This window comes from Musca vetustissima, unplaced genomic scaffold, assembly GCF_032173495.1.
Source record: "Musca vetustissima isolate MV318-11 ecotype Yass unplaced genomic scaffold, APGP_CSIRO_Mvet_v1 utg9639, whole genome shotgun sequence".
In the NCBI taxonomy this organism is placed as follows: Eukaryota; Metazoa; Arthropoda; class Insecta; order Diptera; family Muscidae; genus Musca; species Musca vetustissima.
The window spans coordinates 257,740-283,935 of record NW_026887794.1 but is presented as its reverse complement, the minus strand read 5'-3'; the positions used below and the strand labels follow the sequence as shown (position 1 = coordinate 283,935).

The 26,196-nt window shown below is 33.9% G+C and overlaps 2 protein-coding genes across 2 annotated transcripts in view; both read right to left on the bottom strand.

Moving 5' to 3' along the window:
- The window catches only part of LOC133335493 (G protein alpha o subunit), an 86,008-nt gene extending 80,563 nt beyond the window's left edge, over positions 1–5,445 (bottom strand). The window contains exon 1 of the mRNA XM_061543767.1: positions 5,315–5,445. Coding sequence (XP_061399751.1) covers positions 5,315–5,432 — 118 coding nt within the window. The 5' untranslated portion in view covers positions 5,433–5,445. The remainder of the gene's footprint in view (positions 1–5,314) is intronic.
- A 12,491-nt stretch (positions 5,446–17,936) lies between these two features.
- On the bottom strand, positions 17,937–26,027 carry LOC133335489 (ran-binding proteins 9/10 homolog). The gene is made up of 11 exons (XM_061543761.1): positions 25,869–26,027; positions 25,573–25,763; positions 23,409–23,596; positions 23,222–23,334; positions 23,000–23,151; positions 22,058–22,431; positions 19,289–19,407; positions 19,137–19,202; positions 18,883–19,022; positions 18,181–18,292; positions 17,937–18,097 (listed from the first exon to the last, which is right to left on the bottom strand). Exons 1-11 carry the CDS (start codon positions 25,915–25,917, stop codon positions 17,961–17,963), a joined length of 1,641 nt encoding a protein of 546 aa, XP_061399745.1. The 5' UTR covers positions 25,918–26,027; the 3' UTR covers positions 17,937–17,960.
- Positions 26,028–26,196: the final 169 nt, after the last annotated feature.

The window sequence follows — 26,196 nt, the reverse complement described above, 5'->3', positions numbered from 1 at the left end:
CAGGTAAAGGGTCCACTTTATGAACCCTGAAAAATATCATTGGTGTAACATTCATATATACACTGTTTTACCTACATTTATGGTTTTCGCTATAAGCACATAACAGCAAAAGTAAAGAATGATTACAACAAAATTTCGTCATTAACCCCAAACATCAATTTATACGAATACGGTCTGTCTACCTTACATGCAAGGATTCGATTTTTAGAATGTATATTGCACATTTCATACCGACTGGTTTTGAAAAAGTGGAAAATTAATAGCTCCGATCGGCCACTTTTCGAAGAAAGGAAGGCACGTATCATTAATGATTTGAAGGAAGAAATGCACATTATTGTTGACACACCTAAGTCAGTATCCGGAACAACAAACGATGGCAATATTGCTAGGCGTTTTTAGCCAACCTGGCTTGGCATCATCGATAACTGGTGTTGATGAAAAATTAATTAAAAATTTTAGTATCATCCTTTCAACGATGGCCTGTGGATATGCTATTAACGCAGAGTCATTTGAAAAACTTACTGAGGAAACATTTATTTTTTTTTTTCGTGGAATTATATCCTTGGTTCTATATGCCTTCAAGCATACACAAAATATTAGTGCATGGAGCTGATATAATTAAATGTGCAGCTTTGCCCATAGGAATGTTGTCTGAAGAAGCCATGGAATCCAGAAATAAGGACTTTCGGAACTACAGGGAACTGTAGACCAGAAAAATTAGTCGTGAGGAAACAATGAGGGATCTTTTCAATAGGTTGCTATTTTCTTCTGATCCAAAAATATCAAGTTTGTCTCGTAGTACATCTCTTAACCATCGATATAGTGAGCCACTATCTGAAGAAGTCCTTAAACTACTGGAGGATCCAATGCTACCAACTAATTCCGATCAAAACTCGGATTCTGAATGTGATTAGTATTTAATAAGTAACGCCTAAATTTTGTAAAATATATATAGTTTAATGTTTTAGATATGTAATATTTACAATAATAAAGATATATATAATAACAATAGTGTTTGGCCTTCACCCACTTTTTACCCTCCAAATGTTTCGGAATTTTTAAAAGAAGCTTCCATTTTAGGAGTACTATTAGTTATAACGAAAAATATTGCTTATTATAAAATATTTCAATTGCTTCAAAATAGTAATTTACACCAAAAAATTTAAGTTTTTTCTAAAAAAAAATCGGCGCTTAATGGGTTAATAAAAAAAAAAATTGCCAAATTTGTTCATAAAATAATTAAAATTGTCCATCTAAATCTATTCTTATCCAAAATATCGATAAACATACAGTAAAACATCTACTTTGATTTTCTGCGCGCTAGATCTGCATTTTTTCCCACTGTGCCCCCCTCCGTTGTATGTGGATTTTTTTTTCAATATAAATTTTCTGGTTCTTTAATAAATCCACACCTTATTATGGCCTTGAAAAAATATTCTTTATAAATCTATGGCTCTGTAGGACCCTTGAAAAAATATCAATCTGAGCTCCTCACAGTCATCAACAGTTTTTTTTTCCTGTAGAAAACTCCAGTCTCAGTGCTTGGGAATCTTCTTCGCAACTCATTTCGGCTATAGAAAAAATGCATGTCTCGAATCTTTAAGGACCTCGTATATTTTGTGACATTTCATTGTTTTGCATTGAAATGTCGAACTCTCTGAGTGACACACACACACACACAATGGAAAGCAAGTTTTATTTGAATAGCAAACAAACAAAACAACAACAACAGACATTTTACCCTGTTAAATATCAAATAATTGTTGATTTTTATCTTGTCAACAACAACAACAAAAACAATAACAACAAAATTGTCAGCTATTGTTGTTGTTATTATTTTTCTATGCCATCCACATCGTTAAGCCCTTCAGGCGTTGAATAAAAAAACCGAGTAAAGTGGATTGTTTCGTGCTTCATCTTGTCGTTGTTGTCGTTGCTGTTCGTGTTGCAGAGCATGCGGATTATGTTGTCGGCATAAATGCGGGGCTTTAGTCGCTCAGTCCATTGGACATGACGACAATAGCAAGTTAATGCGGCAAATAACATCATCCCATCTCATACATATGACAATCAGCAGCGGTCGTGGCAGAGGTAGATGCAACAACAATTGCCACAGCGGGCAGCAGCAGCAGTGTCATATGAGTGGTGGTGCAGTAACTTTGAACTGCAGCAAAAAAAAAAAGAGAATGGCAACAATAACAACAGTAATTATTTGGGTTGTGAACAATGCATGCATGCAAAGAACATTGCAATAAAGTTTAGAGGGGAAGGCGAAAGGGGGAGAGAGGGAGCAAAGAGGGTAACTTCAGTTGTTATGCAGCAAGTGAGTGGCATATTCATTCCATTCTTATCCCATAAAAGCTATCATCTTCCCTAATCCCCATTTTATCCCCATATACAAATGTTGTTGTTGCTGTTGTTTTGTATACAACAACAGCGTTTTGAAGTTTAAATGCAACAAAAATGCATTTTATAATGGGCTTTCACACTTCATTGAAAGCAGTAACAACGCCAACAACAACAACAACACTGACTGCACCCTCAACATCTATGTCCATATCGGGGGAGAGAAAAAAAATAGTAAAAATGAAAATAAAATCTTTACTAGGGGTGATGTTTTCGAGATTCATTTTTAAAGAAGCAACAACAACAACGACAATAGCAAAATTATGTTGAAAGTGAAAAAAAGAAACAACAACAAAAACATAGACAAATGGGAAAAAGTTTAAAATTCGAACCTAAGGAATTGAAGTTGATTTTTTTTTCTGCAGAAAAAAATCGGACAGAAAAAAAAATCGGTTGAAACTTTTTCTACAGAAAAAATTGGTCTTCAGGATAATTTTTTTTCTATAGGAAAAAATGTGATCTTATTTAATCTCTAAAGAAAAAAATACCTCAGGACCTTTTCAGTACAAAAAATCTCAGAAATTGAGCATGATTTTTTTACAAGTAAAACATTCTTTGGAACTGAAGTAGAATGTTTTTATAAAAAAAAAATACTCAGGAAGTAAGGGAGCCTTTTTCAAACACAGTTCCTGAAAAGTTTCTTTTTTGTTTTTTTTTTTTTATTGTGAAGGTGGATAGTATAAAATACCCAAAATCAATCGGAACTTTTATATAGAAGCCTGGAAGTAATGGCATGGGAAAAATTGGACTAGGCCTTAAGCATATCGATAATGACTATGACTTATATTGAGAATGTACCAAATATATTTTTATTAGGGAAGGTTTCCCACTCAATTAGAACCCCTAAAATATCAAATTTGAGTCCATTCGATTGTAAAACGAGCTCAAACTCCCTAAAATACCGAATTTCGAGAGGTACTTTTATATGGGAGCTACCCCCTAACTTGGGCCAATATTAATAATTTTTGGTAAAATCTGCCCACAATCTTTAAAATCCCGAAATTCGGAAGTTGCCGTTATATGGGAGCCTTCCCTCAACATAGACCAATATTAATCATTTTTGGTATGATGATTTCCTGCGCAATGATAATCCAAAATATAAAGGTATAGCCAATTTGATTGTAAAATGTGCCTACACTACTCAAAAACCCGAAATTTGAAAGGTGCCGTTATATGGGAGCTAACCCCTAATATGGTTCAATATTAATCATTTTTGGTAGGAAGTTTTCATACCCAATGAGATTTCAAAATATATAACGATAGCCAATTTTATTATAAAATGTGTCCACACTCCTCAAAATCCTAAAATTTGGGAGGTACCCTGATATGGGAGCTGCCCTGAAACATGGGCCAATGTCAATAATTTTTAGTAGGACGATTTCCTACCAATGAGAATTTAAAATATAAAATTATAGACAATTTGATTGAAAAATGTGCCCAAGCTCCCTAAAATACCGAAATTGGGCAGGTACTCTCCATGTGGGAGCTACCCCAAAACATGGGCCAATGTTAATCAATTTGTGTAGGGCGACTACCTACGCATTGACTACCCAAAATATAAAATTATAGCCAATTTGATTTAAAATGTGCCCACAATCTTCAAAATCCCGAAATTCGGAAGGTGCCGTTATATGGGAGCTACTCCCAAACATTGGCCAATATTAATACTTTTTGGTACAAATATTTCCTAACCAATGAGAATCGAAAATATAAAATTATAGGCAATTTGATTGAAAAAAATAAACAAACTCCACAAAATATCGAATAATGCCGGGTGTTATTATAACACTTTGTGACCCAATTTGCATTATTTTTGGTAGGGAGAATTTCTACTCATTGAGAATTCGAAATATCAAATTACAAACATTTCGTTTGAAAAACGTGTCCAAATTCCTCAAAATACCGAAATTTTGGAGGTGCCGTTATGTGGGACATACCCTGAAACAATGGACTATATTAAACATTTTTGGAAGGGATCATTTCCAATCAAAAAGAATCCAAAATTGTAAATTATTGGTAATTTGGTTGATAAACTTTTCCAAAATTCCAAACATATTTGAGGGATGTACCGTTAGATCCAAAATTCCAAATATTTGTATGGGTTGTACCATTAGATGGGGTCTATACCAAAACTTGAACCAATATATCCTATTTTCAGTATAAAACGTCGCAAGAGTTCTGTCTTAAATATTGCAACTTCTATCGAAACTTTAACAGGGAGACAGTCGAACATAGAATTTTATTGTGGTAAAGAATATATGGGGACTCCGGTGAATATTTCGAGGTGTTGCAGTCGGAATGACAAATTTTAATATACACTCCACCTTATGATGAAAGTAATAAAAATTCCGAGAATTTAGAATAATTTTTAATTTAAAAAAAATATTCCTCATATTCCAAGGATCATTCTTAAATCATTTCGCATGTCGCCTAAAAGTATGCTACAAAAGTATGCTATATTGGGATTATATTGTTGGCTAATTTATTATTAAGAGTGGACCAATATCGCGATAATTTTTGGTAGGAAGATTTTCTTAACCAATCGGAATCCAAAATATAAAATTATAGCCAATTTGATTTTAAAATGTGCCCGCAATCCATAAAATCCCGAAATTTGGGAGGTATTCTTATATGAGAGCTAACCTCTAACATGGATCAAATATTAATAATTTTTGGCGATAAGATTTGTCATCCAAATTATAATCCAAAATAAAAATGATTGGTGAGAGATTTGAGTATTTTCAAACTTTGATCATACGAGACGGGAACGAATGTCAAAGTTGTGTTTCTCTTTTTATAATAATTTTGGAGTTCACATAACTTATGTTCAAAATTTCCAAATTAACTATCAAAAAGTTTCATATACAAATACAAATAAAAAATAGAAGAAGAAGAAAAGTGAACTTACCCAACAGCAAGAGTTTAATATCCTTTGCCGCTTGTATGCCATCTTCTTTGAGATTTTTCTCAATTTGCTTGGAGCGTTGTATGGCAGCGCGTTCTTCAGCCGATGTGGTGCAACCCATTTTAATTGGTTAAGTTTTCGTTAGAAAAAAACGGAGGTTCGAGAGGATACTTTTTGTGGGGGGGTTGTTATTTTCTTCAAAACTTAACTAGAAACGCGCTCCAAACAGACACACAAACAAACAGGCAAGCACTTTGACGCTTTGGTAAGGTTAGGTGTACCGAGAGCAGCAGCAGCAAGCAATTCAACAACACTTTTCGTTCCACCTTCCTGGCAGCCAAAAAAGAGTTAATTTGTAACTTTGTTGTTGTTATTATTTCTTAAATTGTCAACACTTGAACTTTTTTCTTTTGGTGTTTCGTTTTAGTTTTTTTCAGATTTTTTTTTAAGTTTTAAACTTTTAGTTCTTCGGAATTTTCTTTATTCAAAACAAGGAGGTTGTTGTTAAAGTTACTAAAAATATAGAAAAAAAATTATTATTTTATTTTAGAAAAAATATAAAATTGCATTCATTATGAGTCATTCTTTGTTCATTCATTTAGGTACGCAGCGGCAAGTGGATATATCTATGATTGGAATCCTTTATTTATCTAGGCCATAATACAACTACAACACACCAACCTCCTCCCCATACTATATATCCTTCAATGGTGGCACGAATCACGACAGAACGCAAACACGCATTTATTGTTACACGGAGGAGACAGTGGCACATTAAATTAAAAATAATATATATCTGACATGCACGCACACACACATGAACACACGCCAATGCTCATCAATAAACATTGAAGATTTATGTGTTTTCTTTTATTATTATTATTTATTTATTATTATTTTTTTATTTTTTTTCAAAAAAAAAAATAATAATAAATATTAAAATGTAAACATACAGAAGGTCACAATGGATTCCTCATAAAGAAGGAGGACCAATATTTGTTGTTGTTGAAGACGGCAAAAGGACTTAGTATGGAAATTCATCCTCAGGGGCTACCCCAAAACATGACCCAATATTGATCATTTCTGGTACGGAGATTTCCTAACCAAACAGAATCCAAAATATAAAATTACAGACAGCAGGAGTTAGCGTTATATGGGGACTATCTTACCAATGTTGATAATTTTTCGCAGAGATATCGAAATTTTTGTACGGTTATATAGGACCTATCCCGAAATTTGAGAAAATATTGATAAATTTTGGTAGGGAGGTTTGCTACTCAATTATAACCCAATATATATAATTATAGCCAGTTCTGCGGTTGAGCCTGACCATAATTCCAAAAATATCGAAATTTCGGAAATTCCATTTTATGAGGGCTACCATTAAGAGTGGACCTATATCGATAATTTTTGTTAGGAAGATTCTTTTAACCATTGGGAATTCAAAAAAAAATAATAGCCGATATGATTGTAAAATGTGCCCACAATCCTCAAAATCCCGAAATTTTGGAGGTACCCTTATAAGGGAGCTAACCCCAAACATGGGCCAATGTTAATAATTTTTTGTAGGGCGACTACCTACCCATTGACTATCCAAAATATAAAATTATAGCCAATTTGATTGAAAATGTGCCCACACTACTCAAAATCCCGAAATTTGAGAGGTACACCACCTATAAGGGAGCTACCCCCAAACATGGGCCAACATAAGTTATTTTTGGTACGAAGATTTCCAGCCCATTGAGAGTTAAAAATATCAAATAACAGCCAATTTAATTGAAAACTGTGCCCAAGCTCCTCAAAATACCTAAATTCGGGAGGTACTTTTGTATGGGAGCTACCCCCAAACCTGGGCCAATGTTAATAATTTTTTGTAGAACGAATTCCTACCCATTGACTATACAAAATATAAAATTATAGCCAAAACACTGAAATTTCAATATATCGGAGGGTTCACCACATGAGGGCCACCCTAAAAAGTGGGTCAATATTAATCATTTTTAATAGGAAGATTTGCTTCGTAATGACATCGCAAAATACCAAGTTACAGCCAATTCGGTTGAAATAAGAAGGGGCCAAACTTCCGAAATATCGAAATTTTGGTGGTACAGTTATATGGGGTCAACCTTAAAAAGTGGACCAATATTTTTAATATTTGGTAGGAAGATGTGCTTACCGATGAGAACTCAGTATAACAAATTACAGCCAATTCGCTTGAAAAAGGTCTACCTGCAGTTATATGGGGTCAAAAAATTGTTGGTTAGGAGATTTACTAATCAATGTTAACCCAAAATACCAAATAAAAGCCAATTCAAAATACCGAAATTTTTGGGATGCTGTTATATGGGATCTACCCTAAGACTTGGGTCAATATTGATAATTTTTGGTAAGGAGATTTACTACTCAATGAGAACCTAAAATACCAAATTTTATCCAATTCTGTTGAAAAACGTGATCAAACTTCAAATAAACTACCAAAATCTGAGAGGTACCGGATATAGGGCCTAACTTAAAAATTTGACCAATTTTATTAATATTTTGGTAGAAAGATTTGCAAATTAATGGGAACCCAAAAATAACAATTTACAATCAATTCGGCTGACAATCATCGCCCAATATATTGAAATTTGCGGATATAGTTATATGAGAGCTATACCAGAACAAGGCTCAATATTTTCCACATTCAATAAACATTCTAGGAGTATAGCAATTTATATGCCAAATTTCACAGCTCTATCTCACAAAATTGCGATCTCTATATATTCATATTGCGAAGTCCAATATTCATCAACAATTCAAAACTTCTCTGAAGAAAAACAACTGATTTTTTTATAAAAAAATTCAACCTCAGGTTCTTGAAAATTTGTTTCTATAGAAACAAATTCAATAGAAAACAATTCCATTTAGGTTTCTGAAAATTGTTTCTTTATAAAAAAACTCAACCGCAGGTTCCCGAAAAATATTTTTTTTTTTTTCTATAGAAAAAAATCGACCTCGGTTCTTGATGTTTTTTTTCTATAGACAAAAAGTAACCTCAGTAACAGAGGATATTTGTTCTATAGAAAAAAATTCAACCTCAGCAAATGAGGAACTTTTTTCTATAGAAAAACCATCAACCTCGATTCCGAAGGTAATTTTTTTCTACAGAGATAGTTTTAAAAAATCCTCAGGAATTTTTTCAGACTAAAATACATTTTCCTAAAAGAATTCAAGCTCAGTTATTGACAGTTTTCTACCCTTTGGTAGAAAAGAACTATCATTCATTCTCAGTTCTCCAAAAAAATCACAGGACTTGAAGGTTTTTTTAAGACCCCATGTTCCTCCTCGATAGGTAATACACCTTCTATGCACTCAATATTGTCTTCCGAATGTCCCTTGAAATCAAAAAATAGAAATCATTTTCACAAAGTCATTAGTATTATTTATTGTTATTCCATTCTAACCATGGGAACAATGCAATGAAACACTCTATAACCTCCCACATACATACATACTTCCAAACGTACATAGGTATTTATGTGTATTGTGGGAATTTAATGCTAGCAACACAATCTGCTATGCATGTTCACATGTCATTCCCACCATGAATAGAATTTGTTTGCCTTGAAAAGCATAGCCCAACCATCCACCCACCATTCCACCATGTCATGCCACAATTCATTGATTCCAAGCCATCCTCTATTTCATCGCAAACAACCAGACACTCACACACACACAAAACAGTACACTCATTATTGAAAATGGCAAATCAATAAGGAAGGAAATGCAATTTGAAACAAAATATAACAACAACAGCAACAACAACATTTATGGCAGCAGCAACTTGATACAAGTATGTGTTGATGGCAAAATAAAACGGAAACCCATAATAAGGATTGCATGATTTCAATGGAAAAGGCAGCAAAGCAAATGAAACTGAACAAAAAAAAAGCGAGAAAGAAAACATACTTTTCCCATTAGCCTCATTACAAAAGGAGGAAGAAAGAAACAACAACAGCAATGGAATATATTTTCTCCATATGTTTGCTAAAAAAGAATCGAGGACTTCCTACTTTCCACAATATAACCATAAAGTGTTTTCCATTTTCTTCTTTTTATTGTTTGCGGGGGTTTTCTTCAGGAAGATATCACAAGATTTGTTTTATTGTCACCAGTTTCTGGGGAATTTAAATTATGAAATCGCATTAAAAGCTTTTTTAGAGTCCTTTAAATACTTTATTCAATTTTTTTATTCCTTTTATGCATAAGATTTCAATTGATATATGATTTATGAGGATTAAGTTTTTGCCAAAGGGCTATTTTTAGCATCGAAAAAATATTATTTAATATTATTACTTCTTTTTTTCCGATAATATCTTCCTCCTTCATATTATTATTAGGCCAGGGCAGGGCATCACCTGTTGTAAAACAAAAATATTTAATCTCTCAACATGATAACAGTCTAAAGGTCCCCATCGCCACCACCAACATTCCATTTTCATTAACAGTCTATCTTATCGCCAAATAAAAGTTATTTGTATCTGATGATGGTGATGATGAGGAAAACAGGATCATTTGATAAACAAATGATAGATATTTCCATGTGGAAGAGTGCACTATTAGCGGAGGAACTACGGAAACAAGATAACAAGAAGACAATGATTGATAGATGATAAATAACTTTTACCACCCTTATTAAACAGAAAATACATAGATGAACGAATATCATAATTTACTGGCTCGACGTTAGGAGGACATAGACAAATAAATAATATATTATATAGTTGTCATTCTAAGCACGGAGGAAACCAAAATTTTTTCCAGCAAAGTGCAACCGATATTTTAGAAATCTAGGTTTCTCCTTAATATGTACTTGAAGGTAATATTGTAGATGAATAAAAACCCATATTACAGGTGGGCAAAGGGTCTTATTAAATAGGGATAAACAGCCTTATAGCAATCCATTGAATGTTCATGTGTGCTATAGGAAAAAAATCGTCTTATAGAAAAACCATGAGGCTGTCATTCAAATATCCAAAATAGCCACCATTCATTTTGGATTTTTGAATGCCAAACTCAAGCCTCATGAAAACAGATGTTTTAAATTCCCAAATAGTGGGGAATACCTTTATAAGGAACTATACAACAAGTTAAAAGGTGTCAGTCGGTGTTGCCGACAGATATATACCGACAGCCTATGCTTTGCGGAGGTATTGGGAATTACATACAGATTTTATAATTAGATTGACATAAGAAATATGTTGTTATCAAAGATGTTTCGGATTTAATGTTGGTAAAATTTTACAAAATATTGACCATTTGTGAGGGAGTTATCGGAAGGAGTGGACACTGGGTCCCACACTCGGACTTGATATAGGGTTGGTAAAGATAACAGGCTGTGCAAGGTTTGGTTGAAATCTAACATTCCATTCGCCTGATAAATACTGAAAATGTTGACCATTTGTGTGGGAGGTACCATAGTAGTGGACGGGGTCCCATCTTGGGACTTAATCTAGACTTCGTAAAGATAATGGGTTTTGCAAAGTTTGGTTCATATCGGACATTCCATTCGACTGATATTGGGTTTACAAATATTGAAAATTTTGACCATTTGGGGGGGGTAACAGAAGGAGTGGAGCAATAGGTCCCATCTTCGGACTAAATCTAGACTACGTAAAGATAATGGGTTGTGCAAAGTTTGCTTCATATCAAACTTTTTAACATTTGTGGGAGAGATACCAGAAAGAGTGGACCAATGGGTTTCATCTTCAAACTTGATCTAGGATTGGTAAAGGTAATAGGTTGTGCAAAGTTTGGTTCAAAACGGACATGTCTATATCGTAGTATCATGGGGTCTAAAACCAATATTTCGATAAGGCTCATTTTCACAGTATCAAATTATTAGCCATAATAAAAACGAGGAGCAATATTTTGATAGTGAGATTTGATACACAATAAGAATACAAAGTACCAAATTACCGGCAATTGGATTGAAAAACAACTTTACGACTTTAGGTAAAAATACCGAATTTGGGGAGTGCCCTAATATGGGGTTACCCTGAAACATGGGTCAATATTAATATTTTTGGTATTGAGGTTTGACACCCAAGACAATTCAAGATACAAAATCTAAGGCAAATACGGTTGAAAACCCTGTCTAAAATACCGAATAATGGGTGTACCGTCATATGGGCTCTATCCTGAAACTTGGGTCAATATTAACAATTTTTAGTACAGAGATGTGCTATGAAAAACATGTTCAAAATCCCCAACATACCGAATATTGGGGGTTACGGTGTTATACCAAAACGTATTCCGATATATCCCTTTTGCAATACCAAACATCCTAGGAGTGCTGACATTGTCTGTGTAAAATTTGCAATCAATTCGTGCGGGGTCTATTGAGGCATACTGGTCAAGAGGTTCACGTATCTTGTATATGTAAGTATATCTCCAAATATTTATATTTAATTTAAAAAGAAAAATAATGGGAAAATACATTGTTTCCAAAGAAATATAGCTCATACATCAGGGAGATTGTACTTCCACCAAGGAAATAATTATTTTGTTGCAATCAAGACACCTTGGACTATTTATAAAGACCCATCGGCAATCCTTAACTTCACTTCTTTCAGGACCACTGCAGCTACTTATGCTAAACATTTCAAAACAATTCGCAACCGATCCTCAAACTCTTGTTAAACCTAAATAAATCCTTTTCATTCAAGATTTCATTCGGTCCACTTATTATTTATTTTCCTTGCTTTGATTTTCTTTCAGGATTTTGGTTTTGAACATGTTAGCCGGTACTCGGTTTTCAGTTCAAAGCACATCAACTGCTCTAGAAATTGAGCATCTTCACACTTTATCACTCTTTAACACTAAGCAGATTTTTCTAACCTCCAAATTACAGTTTTCCGGTTCCTTAGTATTTTTATCCTCTCCTAAAATAATAAATAACTCACTATTATATAAATAAATTTAAATTAATATTACAAAATACTCACAAATTACTATGTTTGTTTCTTAACGAAACTAGAAAAAAACGTCAAAATGGCAACACTGTAATATTACACACACACACAAATTTCCACCCCCTGCAAAAGGGAGAATTCCTTCTGGATAATGAGAAGGAAAAAATAAATACTCGGGTGAATTTTGTACATATTCTGTGTGTTGTTGTCGGTATGTTGGTGTGTGCTTGCTCTGAGAGCCAAAAAATATGGAATCAACAACAACATAAAATATACTACCGCCTAGCGACGATATACACACCACCACATGCCACCCCATTTCTCCGATATGAGTTGTTCCATAAAGTGGCAAAAAAATGAAAAAGAAAAACCAACCAGCCAGCTAGCCATCAAAGTTGCTGATGAAGCAAGATGTGTCTAGAATGGGCAAAGAATAACATTATGATGACAATGAAGAACTATGATAATGATAATTAACTTCATTTCATAAAAGCAAGTGAAAAAAACACCACACTGGCACACACACACACACGGAGAGCAAACATAATAATGATTGATTTCATGATTGAGTTTGTTAACGTTTGCTTTAGTTTTTCTTCTCTTCTTTTGCAATTATGTTATTTTATATTTTTTGCTGATTAAACAAAAAGTAATTGTTAATAACATTTCACTAGATTTTGGCCATTTGTATGGTAGATAGCCACCACACTGTGCAATATCATTTATTAATCAATTAATTGCGAGAGCAGTCATTTCTTGTTCTCTCTGTCATTTCGTATATGCTGTGCTCTCTCTCTCTCTCCCCGATTAGGGTAGAGCAGTGTGTGGTGTATACGGCACGCTCTGCTCTGTCAAAAGTGACGGCGGGGTTAGCAGCTGCTACAAATTTTATTCACAAGTATACACAATTACAATTTTTTTCTTTCGTTTTGAAATGTTCCAGCCCAGTGGAGGAAAATGGGAAAATCTAAGCCATCATCCTCTGGAGTGGACAACAAAAAGAATGCCATGGAAATGTTGTCTCTGTTTTTCCAAGTATCAAACTGTAGTAAAATTTAGGAGATTTTGCTTTTTGCCTCATCTAAAGATGCAACAAAAAACTAGGTGTTTCTTCAACACATTCATTTACTATTACTACTCCCCCACCCTAAATCCAGCAAACCCCATTTGGTGGAAATTCATACACATTTTTCTTTTTGGTGTTTTTGTTTCGCCCCTTTTTTTCGAAGAATTTGAAGGGAGGTGTAGTTGGTTGGTTAATGGCCACAGGATTCAAATGTATCAGTTTTCTTTAAACACTTGATATTTTTTCTTATTTTTTCATTATTTTTCAAAATAGTATTTCACTTTTTTTTCGTTTCGTTTTTTCTTTTGAATTTTTCCAAAACTCAATATGTATATCATCGATGGATATATGAAAGGGCACACTACTGGAGGAGGGGTATCAGTTTTAATGAACACACACAGCACAACAGCACCACACAGCAGCTCCTTTTTTGCAGTATGCTAACACTAGTTTTTTTCTTTTCATTTGGTTTTTTTTTTCATCCACTGCTTGTGCCCATAGAATAAGAACTTTTTTTCTCATTTATGTATGTTTTTCCACTTGTCGTTTGTATGAAACTCGTTGTGTTTTCATTTATTGCATTTACCACTTTTCAAAATATTGCACACTTTTTGTGGGATTTCGGTTAAATTCAACTTTTTTGTTGTATTTTGTGCGAAATTTAACTAATATTTCTCCGTTCGACCCGCAAAACTAACTTTTTCTACCTCTTGGCAGGGTTGATAGAAATGTAGCCAAAATACGACACCCTTTACAGTTGTATGCCGGCGGTAGTGGCATTTTTTCCGGCCAGTGTTGTATAGAGAGCGGCACATTTGTGCTGTCATGTGTAGTTGGGGTGTGTGTGCAAAACGTAACGGCAAAAGAGATTTAAAAAACGAAACAAAATACACAGTGAGAGTGATCTCTTTGGTAGAGAGAAAGATGAATAGCCTTAATAAATACATATATTTTTAATAATAATTATATATAAAATAAAAATAATAAATTTTTTTGTTATTTTTTTATATAACAAATGAGTTAAAATGTAATAAAAATGAAAATTCATTGAAATACACAGTAAATAATGTTATAGAAAATACCCATTGATTATTGACAAACAAAAGAGAGAGAGAGATGTGTGACATAAACCTATTATAAGGTTAAGTTATTAAAGCAAATATATAATATATCCCTTTTGTGGCATTTTAATAAATAATACAATAACTATAAATATATTTTTATTACGAAAAACGTTAACATTTAATAAAAAAAATTAATACATTATATTTTACTGCAAAGACTCTTAAAGAGAAGACAATTTTTTTAGTTTGCAAAAATTATAATTTAAAAAGAAATTAAATCTATTATATTTTCTACAAAAAAGGTTACAGAGAGCTTTCTTTGATTTCCCTGATTTATGACAGACAAGCGAGCGAGAGAGAGAGAGAGAATCAGCAACAAATTTTAAAAAGAAGAGTCATCTATTAGTTTCTTATAACTGACATGCAAAACAGAGAGAGGCGAATAATTAGTCGTGTGCTATTAAAATATTAACAGGATGATTTTTCAATGAAAATTAATTGATCTTCTGGCCGCAAATATAAACAGATTTATTAAATTAATTTAAACTTATACAATTATATAAGGAACACTTAATATAAACAAAATATATATTTAGGAACTTATTTTTTTTTTTGTTATTTTATTTTTTTTAATCATTTGAAAGTGATCCAGCGTGCTGTGTGAATGACTGAAGCTAATGGTCAATGACATTATTGTACCATACCAATGCGGCTTCAGGCCTGGCAAACCATTGACCAGATTTTAACTCTGCGCCAAATCCTGGAAAAAACCCACGAAAAACACATTCCACCTATTCGTCGACTAAAGCCGCATTCGACCTTGATTATCTAAATTTTGCAATGAAAAGGAAAGCCAGGAGAAGAATATATCCTACCGCCATAAATAAAGCCATCACCATTATGCGACAACTCAAAAGCAAGGCCGAATTTCGCCCGTGCTGTTATATGAATCTGAAGCATGGGTACTTGAGCAAACAGATGAGACAGCTCTTGAAGTGTTTGAGAGACAAATTCTCCGAAAGATCTATGGGCCGATCTGCGTTGATGGTGAATATCGCCGTCGAATGAACCATGAGCTTACCATATATTCTCGGACAGACGGATCGAGCTGCAACGACGTTGGATAGGCCATCTTGTGAGAATGAATGAAGATGCCCCAGCTCAAAAGGCATATAAAAGCGAGCCAAGTGATGGTTCACGCAGAATGGGAAGGCCACCATCTTGTGGTCTTTCAATTTGAGAATGGATGCGCCTGGAAATTTTTTTAAGTCATAAGCTGTCATAAGCTAATGTAAGTATTGGTATTGTATACGTTGATCTATTTATTTTATAAGAAAAACTATATACCAATTTTCCCTCTCAAAATGCGTGTTCTTCTTCTATAATTGAACATTAATAAGGCGAACTTCTAGGAAGGCCTGTTTGTCTTCTATGGGAATGTTTTTAGTCCTATCGTTGACGACATATTGCCAATAAGGAATTCGAGATGATATTCTATGATTATATTCTTATATGATATAGTGTTCCTCTATTTGGCGATATGTTTTATATTTTTGGAAATTAAAGCTATTGGTTTGCTATTAGAAAACCTCTTAATCGCCTATGGTTTTCTGTGAGGCATTCTAGGAGATTTGCAATATATTTCGTATTCTACAAGATGAGAAGGAAGATATAAGTTTTAAATATTCAGAAACCATTTTATTTATTTTTCGAGAACCTTCCATTCAATCAATTAAAATGATTAATTTTCTAAATAAGGAACAAACTTTTTTTCCATCGAAACCCCCCAAAAATAATGAATTGTTAACAATTATTTTTCCAAAAAGATGTTTATTTCTTGTTGTTGTTGTTGGTTTTTTGTTGTAAATTTTACATTTAATTTACACTAAAAATTGTTAATAATATGGTGTTCGATATAATGTTATAATTATTATTATTAATTAGTATTTATCATTATTAATTGTTTTTCATTATATGGTATTACTTAATAATGCACCTTAAGACAAAAAAAAGCTTCATACTAATTATTATTGATTTGTTTTGTTTTTATTTATTAAGAATATTTTTTTGTTTGTTGGTAGTTTTTTTATTTATTGATTAAATGAACAACACACTTTGATTAAATAGATTTGTTTTTTGGGGGACATTTTTTGTTTTCAAATATATATATATATTTAGTTTTGTTTTATCTCAAATAAAATTAAAATTTGTTGTTGTTGTTGGTATATAATATACTTTCCATACTCTAATGATTCTTGTTTGCATAATTTTGTTTTTGTTTTCATTCTTCGTACTTATATTCTAATATCTCTGTAATTGTTTCACTTTTTTTGCTTTCGTGTATTTGTTTTTTTTTATTAATTTAAGGAGCTTTCAAACATAACCTAAGAATTATTACAATTTTGCATTTAGCATTACATACTTCTTTTTTTTCTTTCTTGTTGCTCGACTTACTTGCTAACGTTTTTTTTTTCTTCTTTCTTTTATTTCAACTTCTCAGACAAGAAATAAAATAAAAAACACAATTGGTTATAAATAGAGAATTAACACAAATGATGAATTTGAAAAATCCATGGAAGAAGTCTAATTGGTGCAACACTACAAAAATCTCAAGATGTTGTGTGTGGGGGGAACGACAGCAATTGCCTTCGTTGCGGGGAAGATGGTTACTTTTTTTGGAACTCCAAGTTTAAAGGAATAAAAAATAAGTAGCCAATTTGATTTAATTAAAAATACTAACTTTGGAGCCCTGGGTAATATACCAGCATTTACAAGCCTCAAACAAACGTTGCAAAAATTGTGTCTAGCTAATTTTTAATTCCTGCTTCATGCTTCCTAATTTCACTGGGTCATCGTTTCTATTCCTTTTCCACTTGCTATTGCTTTCCTTAAAACAAAATCACACTGTGATGTAGAAAATTTAAAAAATAATATATTTCTTTTTGTTGTTTTTGTTTTTCTTTGTCTCAGACATCATCATCATTATTTGTAATAAAAAAAAACTAATGTAACCAAAAAAATAATATATGTAGCTATAATAAAATAAATATATATAAGAAAATGAAGAAATTGGAAGAAGAGCAAATTATTTTTTTCTAGGCAAAAATTATCAATCCATTTTGTGAAAAAATTTGTTAAATAAAAAATGGAAACAATTAGCTATCGGCTGGTTCTGCGTTCTTCCTCTGCAGTGTGTTGCGATTTTCGTTTTTCTTTATTGTTGTTGTTTTTTAAAAAAAGGCCTATGGTGCTGGAGAAGGTGGTGGTGGTGGATGAGTTGAAACAGCAGCAGCAGTTGTTGTAATACAATTTGCATTTGAAGAGGAGGAAGTTACTGCGGCAGCATCAGTGGTATTATTGGGGGAACTATTATTAAGGGATTTCCTCGTTAAACCCTTGCTGCCACTACCACTGCTGCTGCTACTGGCAAAAGGAAATTGTTTTCTATTATTTCGACAACTTTTTTGGTTTTCCCTTAGAAGACAAGCTGTTGCAGTTGTTTCTGTTGTTGTTGCTGTTGTTGTAGCATTACATTTATCAAACATCTTTAGCTATGGTTTAGTGGGTCAATTTTTTGGAAACACATCGGAGATATTGACAAAAGCACATGCGCCCAACGATGCCTGAGCCATAACCTTGAGTAATTCATTGGCATGGGCCACACAATATTCCAATGGTGGCCATTTTGCATAATTCATTGATTCTGTAATGAAGAAAATGGAGGAAAAAAGAACAGGATGATCTTTAAATTCGAAGACTTTGGGTGATATTAGTCGTTGAACTTACCTAATATGGCTGAATTTAAAGCTCTACAGACAGTCTCACGTTTTGTTGGACACAATTGCCAACCTAAAGGACTTGCCCAGGGATTTGAATACGCTATTAAACTAAATGCATCCTGAAAGAAAATAAACAAGAAAGAGAAAATTAAATAAGTGGATCTGAAGCATGGGTAATTAGGCTAGCAGATGAGGCAGCTCTTGGAGTGTTTGAGAGAAACATTCTCCGAAAGATCTATGGGCCGATCTGCGTTGACGGTGAATATCGCCGTCGAATGAACCATGACCTGTACCAGCTATTCTCGGACATCGACATCGTTAGATGGTGCAGCTCAATGTTCATTAGCTGGTACGATGGCTTGATCATGTTGTGAGAATGGATGACGATGCACCAGCCCAAAAGGCATATAAAGGCGAACCAACTGATGGTTCTCGCAGTGGGGTAAGGCCACGAATAAAATGGAAATATCAAGTGGAAGACAACATTGCCGAATATGATCTTTCAAACTGGAAAAACTGCGCAAAAGACCGACGCGCCAAGAAATCTTTTTTAAGCTCGGCTTATGAAACGAATGTTCTGTCACAAGCCAGCTAAGTAAGTAATCCCTTCAGAGAGTCGACTGAGTGTTAACTTATAAGTCAAAAATATTCCTCACATTTCAAGATAGATTATTGCACTTATTATGTTTTTTTTTACATTTATACTCACTTCTAACATTTGTCTCTCCTCATCAGTCATTTTACTTTCTTTTTCCAGCTGTTGACCCATTTGCGATAAATCTTTACCAAACTCCAGTATGCGTTCAATGCCGTGACTATATTTACGAACCGATGGTGAGACATCAACATCTGGAAGACAAAGAATATACATTACAAACAAATAAATCAATTTCATAATTAATTAAAATATACAAAAATAACTCAAATTACAATCGTAAAAAATTGAACGAGGAAATAACATACCCATTTCTTCGTCAGCATCTATTGATTCATTGAAATTATTTGTATTGCCATTTTTGCAAATATTTCCTGAAAATAAAAAATAAATAAAATAATAATTTGAATTACCTTTCAATAACGATTTGTCTGCATTTGGTATTTATAGTTTGGCTTACCATTTGTAGTGTGACCATTATTTTCCATTTCCACATCATTAAGGTAATCATTATCGTTATTATTTTTACTTATTGTATTAGGAGCATCGCCGGTAGCCGAACAATGTTCAACTAAATTACTGTTAAGAGGATTGAAATAAAAGAAAAAAAAATAGAAAAAAATAAAATAATTATTACACATTGTTATAACAAATGGGAAAATGTCCTTAGGCTTCCGTTCTTATATTTCGACTTTGGCAAAATAGCTTATGTGAAGCCTACAAACAATTTGGAATATTTTGGAAATCGGGACCTACTGATGGATGCCAAGAACTACTTATTCAAACGCAGTCGTATATACTATTCGAAACATCTTGGGATCTACTCGATCAAAGACTTAACAGCATATTAAGAAACATAGGGTCTGGTAAAGTTGAAAGTTAGTTAGAACTCCAATCATTTACTTCCACCATTATCTAAATTAATGAGCTTCAAAAATAACCGGAAAATCAAAAACAACCTCGAAAATTAGGGATGGTGATTGACAGACTACGTTTTCTAAGATATAGGACAATAAACAAGGAGTGAAAGGAGACACGAGTGGGTGTTCTCCAGATACTTTGGAATGTTTTCTGTGGCACACAAAAGTGCCAAGCCAAAGAAGCATTGGGTAGGAAGGAGGGCAATCTGCTATTGCCATCTATACGTAGTTAATGATCAGCAAGACGGAATTCACCGGGATTAATAAACAGCTAAAGGTCGTGAGGAAATACGATATAGACCATCCTCATAAGGCCTTTAAGGAACGTCCGGGTCAATCGAATTCCAATCTCTTGTATATTTTCAAAAGGTTCAGAATGGTCTAAAAGAGGTTTGCATTTTTTTAAATATATCCTCAAGGGTCTATAAGAGGCATGGATTTTTTTAAATATTTTCTGAAGGGTCTATAACAGGCCTGGATTTTCTAAAACATTTTCTAAGGGTTCAGAAGGGTCTACTAGGTGCTTTTTTTATATATATTTTCTCAAGGTTAGGAATTGTCTAAATGAGGCCTGGATTTTTTTAAATATTTTCTCAAGGGTCTATAAGAGCTTAATTTTTTTAAATATTTCCTCAAGGGTCTATAAGAGGCATGGATTTTTTAAAATATTTTCTGAAGGGTCTATAACAAGCCTGGTTTTTTTAAAAAATTTTCTAAAGGTTCAGAAACGACTACTAGAGGCGTGAATTTTTTAATATTTTATCAAGGTTCAGAATTGTCTAAAAGAGGCCTGGATTTTTTAAAATATTTTCTCAAGGGTCTTGATTTTTTTTTAATATTTCCTCAAGGATCTATAACAGGCTTAGATTTGTTTAAATAGTTTCTCACTGTTGAAAAACAAGTTTGCCTACGGTACCAAATTTTGCGTAGCAGTCAAGGAGGATAGTGGGAAGGTTGTCATATTGAAGGCGAAAGTCAAACTTATTCAACGTCTGCTCCAAGGTCTGATTCGAAAGAGGCCTAGAAGGTCAAGGAAAAGGCTGTCACGGTATAGACGAAAGTCGGACGTATACAAAATATTTCTGCAATTATTTATGCTATAAGATCGGCGGAGAAAGAGCAATCTGTTGCGAAGAAACTCCTGTTGAAAAAAAAAACAGCTCAGACTTCGGGCTCGCATGTTCCGGTATTAGTCAAGAAGTATAGTGGGGGAACGCCGTCATTGGGAAGATGAAAGACGAACATATCTACACAGAAACTTCAATGTTTGCTCCTAAGACTGATTTGATAGTGGCCTAGAAAGACAAGGAGAAGGCTGTCAAGGCGTAGACGAAAGTCGAGATCTCCGACTGAAACAACTTGACGGATGGCCATCATTGACAAGGTTAACTCTGATGAAAGGATCAGTGAGAGTCACTGGCCGCTACCCGACATGCATTTGTAGATTATCATCCTAACACAGTTGCAATTTGATAGGAATAACCAGTAGAAAAGGGACAGGGCCTTCAGCGTAACTTATCGTCTGTATCCGTGAATGAGATTCCCGTGCGAAATGGACACCTCTGTATGTTTTCCTTCCTCTCTTTTGGATTTGGAGGAAATACTGAGGATTGTCGAGAATCTGAACTCCGGCCTTCTGGCGCAAATTGAATACATTTAAGAACAACGAAGAACTGGTTGTCAAATATGTCACGGATATAACGGAAAAGGCGTTCCTGAAGAGATTAAGACAGGTGCGGTTGTGTATGGTTTGGGCGAATTCACTACTGTATCCCTTCATTGCAAAATTATGTAGATGTAGACTGATGGTGGTGCAAATAAACCTGCATCATTACAATACCGAAATTTGCGGTGGTGCCGTTATATGGAAGGAAGGTATCAAAAGATGTATAAAATCATGTACACATAAAAAAGTATGAGCATATTCACACACATGGAGATACTCCTCCCTACCTTATATACAGATGAACTAATTTGTCAGCGAAGTTTAATGGAAAACCCTCTCTTTTGAATCTGGTAGAAGGGGTATAATCGGAATAAACACTTTCACAATTCATTTACCGATTGAAAAACCAATGTAATTAAATGTGTGGCGTCAATTAGGAATCAAAACTGTTAGACCCTTTAAAATGGCTACTTTTTCTGACGTCGAGTCAGTGTGAATATAACAAATTTCCATTCTTTGCATAAAAATAAATATTAACTTCATACCGTCCATAACGTGAGTTTTCATAAATATTAAATAAATTCGTCAAAGACATGAGACGTAAAAATTAAGGGTCTTAAGGGGGGATGTCTGCCATACTCACGATTCAGTTTTTATATCATTATCTGTATGTATCACAGTTGTTGTGTGGCTTGTATTCTGTGCATTATTTGTTGCTACTGCTGCTGTTGATGTTTCTGCATTGTTGCCAGCAATTCCAGCTGCTGTTGCCGCTGCCGCTGAATTGGTATTATTGGCGGTTGTTGTTGTTCCTGTTGTATTGGTGGTACTACCATTACTGCTGCTACTACTACTGCAATTATTGCTGCTGCTGTTTGTGGTATTGTTACTATTATTGCTGCTGCTATTGTTGGTGGTGGTTGTTGTTGCTGTTAGGGTATTATTGGTGCTTGTTGAGGCCATGCCGGCAGTTGATGCTGCGCCTGCAACGGAGGTATCATCATTTGTATTGCCATTCTGATACGATTTGGTCGATTGTATAACCGATGTTTGATTTGAAGCCGAGCATGTTGTTGTTGTAGATTGTTTGGAGGAGGAGGAGGAGCATGTTGTTGTTGCAATATCATTTGTTGTTGTTTTATTATTAGACGATGAGGGGCAGTACTATATGAAAAGAGTACCCAATCCACATTATGTGCATTGTGCGGCAGACAGTCAGCCATTCAGCAAACCAACCAAACAGCCAGCCATTCAATGAAACAAACCCAGCCAATATGAAATACACGATAATTACAACAACAGGTAGAAGGATTTCAATGTTAGAATCCAAACAACCAAAGAAATGAGCGAGAGGGAAAACGGATGCGTAATATAAAAGAGAATTGGAAAAGAAGAGAGAAGAGAAGGAAAAATCAAGTGATATTATTATACCGAAAAAATAAACAAACTGAAAAATTTGGATAAATCCAAAAGCAGACAATGGACAATTTCTTGAAGAAAATCTAGTTTTATAACAAAGTTTTTAAAATTCGTTTCAAGAAAACTATCCATGCCTGTGTCTGAATTAATAATTGCCAGTATATACCTCAATATCGGAGCCATTGATCATTTCGATAAATTGTCTACACTTTAGCATAAACCACAAATTCTTATTGTTCTCCAAGAGGCCAGGATATGAACGTAATGTCTGTTCTATGGCTTGGCCCATACGACCGGACATAACTAATTTTAGAATTTCTGGAAAGAAGAAAAGTAAAAGGAATTTTAAAGAATCAAATTAAAGGATATTCGATTCATTATCACTTACTTTGTCTATTACGCATGGATGAGAGATCTTCCCTTAGAGTTTGACCCGTTGTACGGGCAAACGCCTCAGCTGTTTGACTGTAACCATTATGCACCAGATATGAATTAACCATTCTAAGAATACAAAAACGAATCAAAATTATTAATTACATTTTTTTTTTTAAATTTTAAGGTATATTACGACTTACTTTTGTAACAATGTTGTAGGATCGCCTTGTTCGACAGGTAGTGGAAAATCATAAATTGTTTTCTTCATTTCTTCTCGCATGTCTCGCATCATCTCTTCGATTTTATCAAATTTGAAGGGTTCTTGTCCAAAATTGGCATCAACTTCTTCGCCGGGTGTTTGTAGACCAACTGTGGGATATAATTTTGTCTGAAATAAGAAGACAAGATAGAATGATAAGAATTAACAACAACAAGGGCAAGTGTGTATAGTGTTGGAAAGTATTCAATATGTAATAAGGTTGTATTTTTTCCAATGCATAAAATACATCTCTGATAAGGATGAAAAAAGGTTTCTTTGGTGATACTGACGATCAAATGAAGAAAATTTGTATTGGATGGATTTTTAAAAATATTTCTTTGGATCACTGATATGTGTGGATTTTTTTCTGGAAAAACAAAAATATGTTTTCGGGATACTCAACAGGCGTGGATTTTTTAGAAATATTTTTCACAGTCCCAAAATAGGCATGGGTTTTTAAACATTGTTAAAAATATTTTTTTCGGTATCCTTAATAGTGGCTTGGATAATTTAAATATAATTTTTCGGGATTCATGATAGGCGTGGATTATTTGAAAAATATTTATTCTAGATCCTTATAGGTGAAGGTTTGTTAAAAACGAATATTGGAATCCTTGATAGGCGTTGAATTTTTTGTTTAAATATTTTTAGGCGAGGATTTTCAAACATTTCGAAGTTAACTCAGATTATAAAAGCTTTGACTATATTCTTCACTGCAAGCAACACTATAATACATTTCCTAAAGCCTTCTTACAGTACATTTTGGAATCCTACGATCCATCCCCACAGATGGTCAACTGTTGATAAAAAACATGATCTTCTTCAGTTTTTCTATGGACGAAAGAGACCGTCAACTCTTCTCTGAAGAATAAGACATTCAGCTCTTCTGCTAGGAAAAAGGCGTTTAGCTATTCTATGGAAAAATAACTTTATTTTTTGTTTTGAAAAAGATATCCTGTTCTTCAATGAAGATTAATTCGTTCGAATTCTCAATAAATCGGAAGACCTTATGTTCTGCTATGGAGAAAAATCGTATGCTCTTATGCTGGTAGGATAATCTTCTGTGGAAGAAAACCTTATCTTCTTCTATGGCCATGTCCTTTTCCTTCATAGAAGCCTTCAGCTTTTGGAAGGAGAAGGTCATCAGCTTTGACTATTTTCTTCACTGCAAGCAAAACTACAATAAATTTCCACGTTTCTGCGAAAGAGGTGTCTACGGTCCGTAACGACCCGAGTCTTACTCGGCCAACGTCTGTCACCTCAGCCCATTGTGTAAAAGCAATAGGGCTGCTACAACAACAATAAATTTTCTGGAATCCTATGATCCTAGTAGCGACGTTCAACGCTGATAGTTGTTCCGCCCCTCAGACTAGACGTTCTTATTTTGCTATACAAAACAAATAATAATTTTCGAATTGTCACTTGAACCACCTCCCACAATCATTCTTTTTTCCACGACAGTTGGGTCTACAATAATAAACGACCATAGGTATCGCTCGCACAATTAGTATCACATCAGTTCATTGTGTAAGCCTCGTACAACAAAAACAACCATCTTACGATGACAGATACATCTCCGTCATAAGTCAGTCAGGACTTTGTGTATTTTCCAAAACCTCATTCCGTCGAAAGTAAAAATATTGTTGTTAATCTTTTAAATTTAGTATACACTCCTAGAGTTTGCTCCTTTGAGTTTGATATTTTATACGGTATATATCGGTACAGGTTTTGAAATAGTCCCGATATGAAGGACCCATTGCCACAGCATTTCCAAATATGTTAATTCTATAACATAACATCCATAAATAATTAATTTGGTACAATGGCATTTCGGAGTTTCAAAGTTGATCAAACGACTTTAGGTATTCGGCATCTAAAAACCTAAGTGCCTGTAATTTTGAATATTGGTTTCTCAAATGATAAACTATCTCCTCGCAAATAAAACCAATATTAGTCGATAGGTCCTTCCTCCCTCAAGTTCCTGAACTAGCATCAATCACAACAACAATAGTCTACATATGACTGGAAATCGAGCATCTACCATTACATTTCAATTTCATTTTAATATTTTCAAGAAAAAAATAACTTCAAATTTCTATACTTACCGGCAAATCTCTAAACGCAATGCCCAAATGAGTGCCATTCTTAGTATAGAAACATGTATTATTGACGAAATTTACACAACAGCCGATAATATCGCCTGTGGTAAATGTCGGACCATACGATTGGCCATGGCCGGATGAAGAAAATGAATTACCATCATCGCCATGATAACCATACGATTGTTTATCCCAACCTGATGATGAAACAAAAATTAAAATTTATTAAAAAAAAAACACAACAACAAAATACATTTCCACATGATGGTGGAGGTCATAATCGAATTTTTTGTAAAACTTACCTGGCAAACGATTCATACGAAACTGTTGAGCTGTCAAACCAATGCCCATGTAACCATTTTTGCCCTTAGATATAATTTTCACTTCGAAATAATAGATGCCACAAGCGGGTGGTATTGGATGGGCTGTGCGAACAGAAGCTGCATCATTATTTTGTTTACCTATTCCGTGACAAGGAATTGATGATGAAAATTGTCCCAATTGATTGTTGAATATGTAGGGATTTTTATTAGCGTTGAATTGAGAAGAAAATATAAATAAAATGAAATAAAATTTATATATCCAAGGAGATTGATTAAAATGTGTAAATTGATACAGAGAGAGATGATA

What these genes read in the sequence shown, in the direction of transcription:
- LOC133335489 (XM_061543761.1), bottom strand. Translation starts at nt 25,917, where the DNA reads ATGGGCATTGGTTTGACAGCTCAACAGTTTCGTATGAATCGTTTGCCA. An exon ending in CCTACAACATTGTTACAAAA is followed by an intron (nt 23,335 to 23,408) that starts GTAAGTCGTAAT and finishes TTGTATTCTTAG; the next exon opens with AATGGTTAATTCATATCTGG. An exon ending in TAATGGTCACACTACAAATG is followed by an intron (nt 19,203 to 19,288) that starts GTAAGCCAAACT and finishes TTTTATTTTCAG; the next exon opens with GAAATATTTGCAAAAATGGC.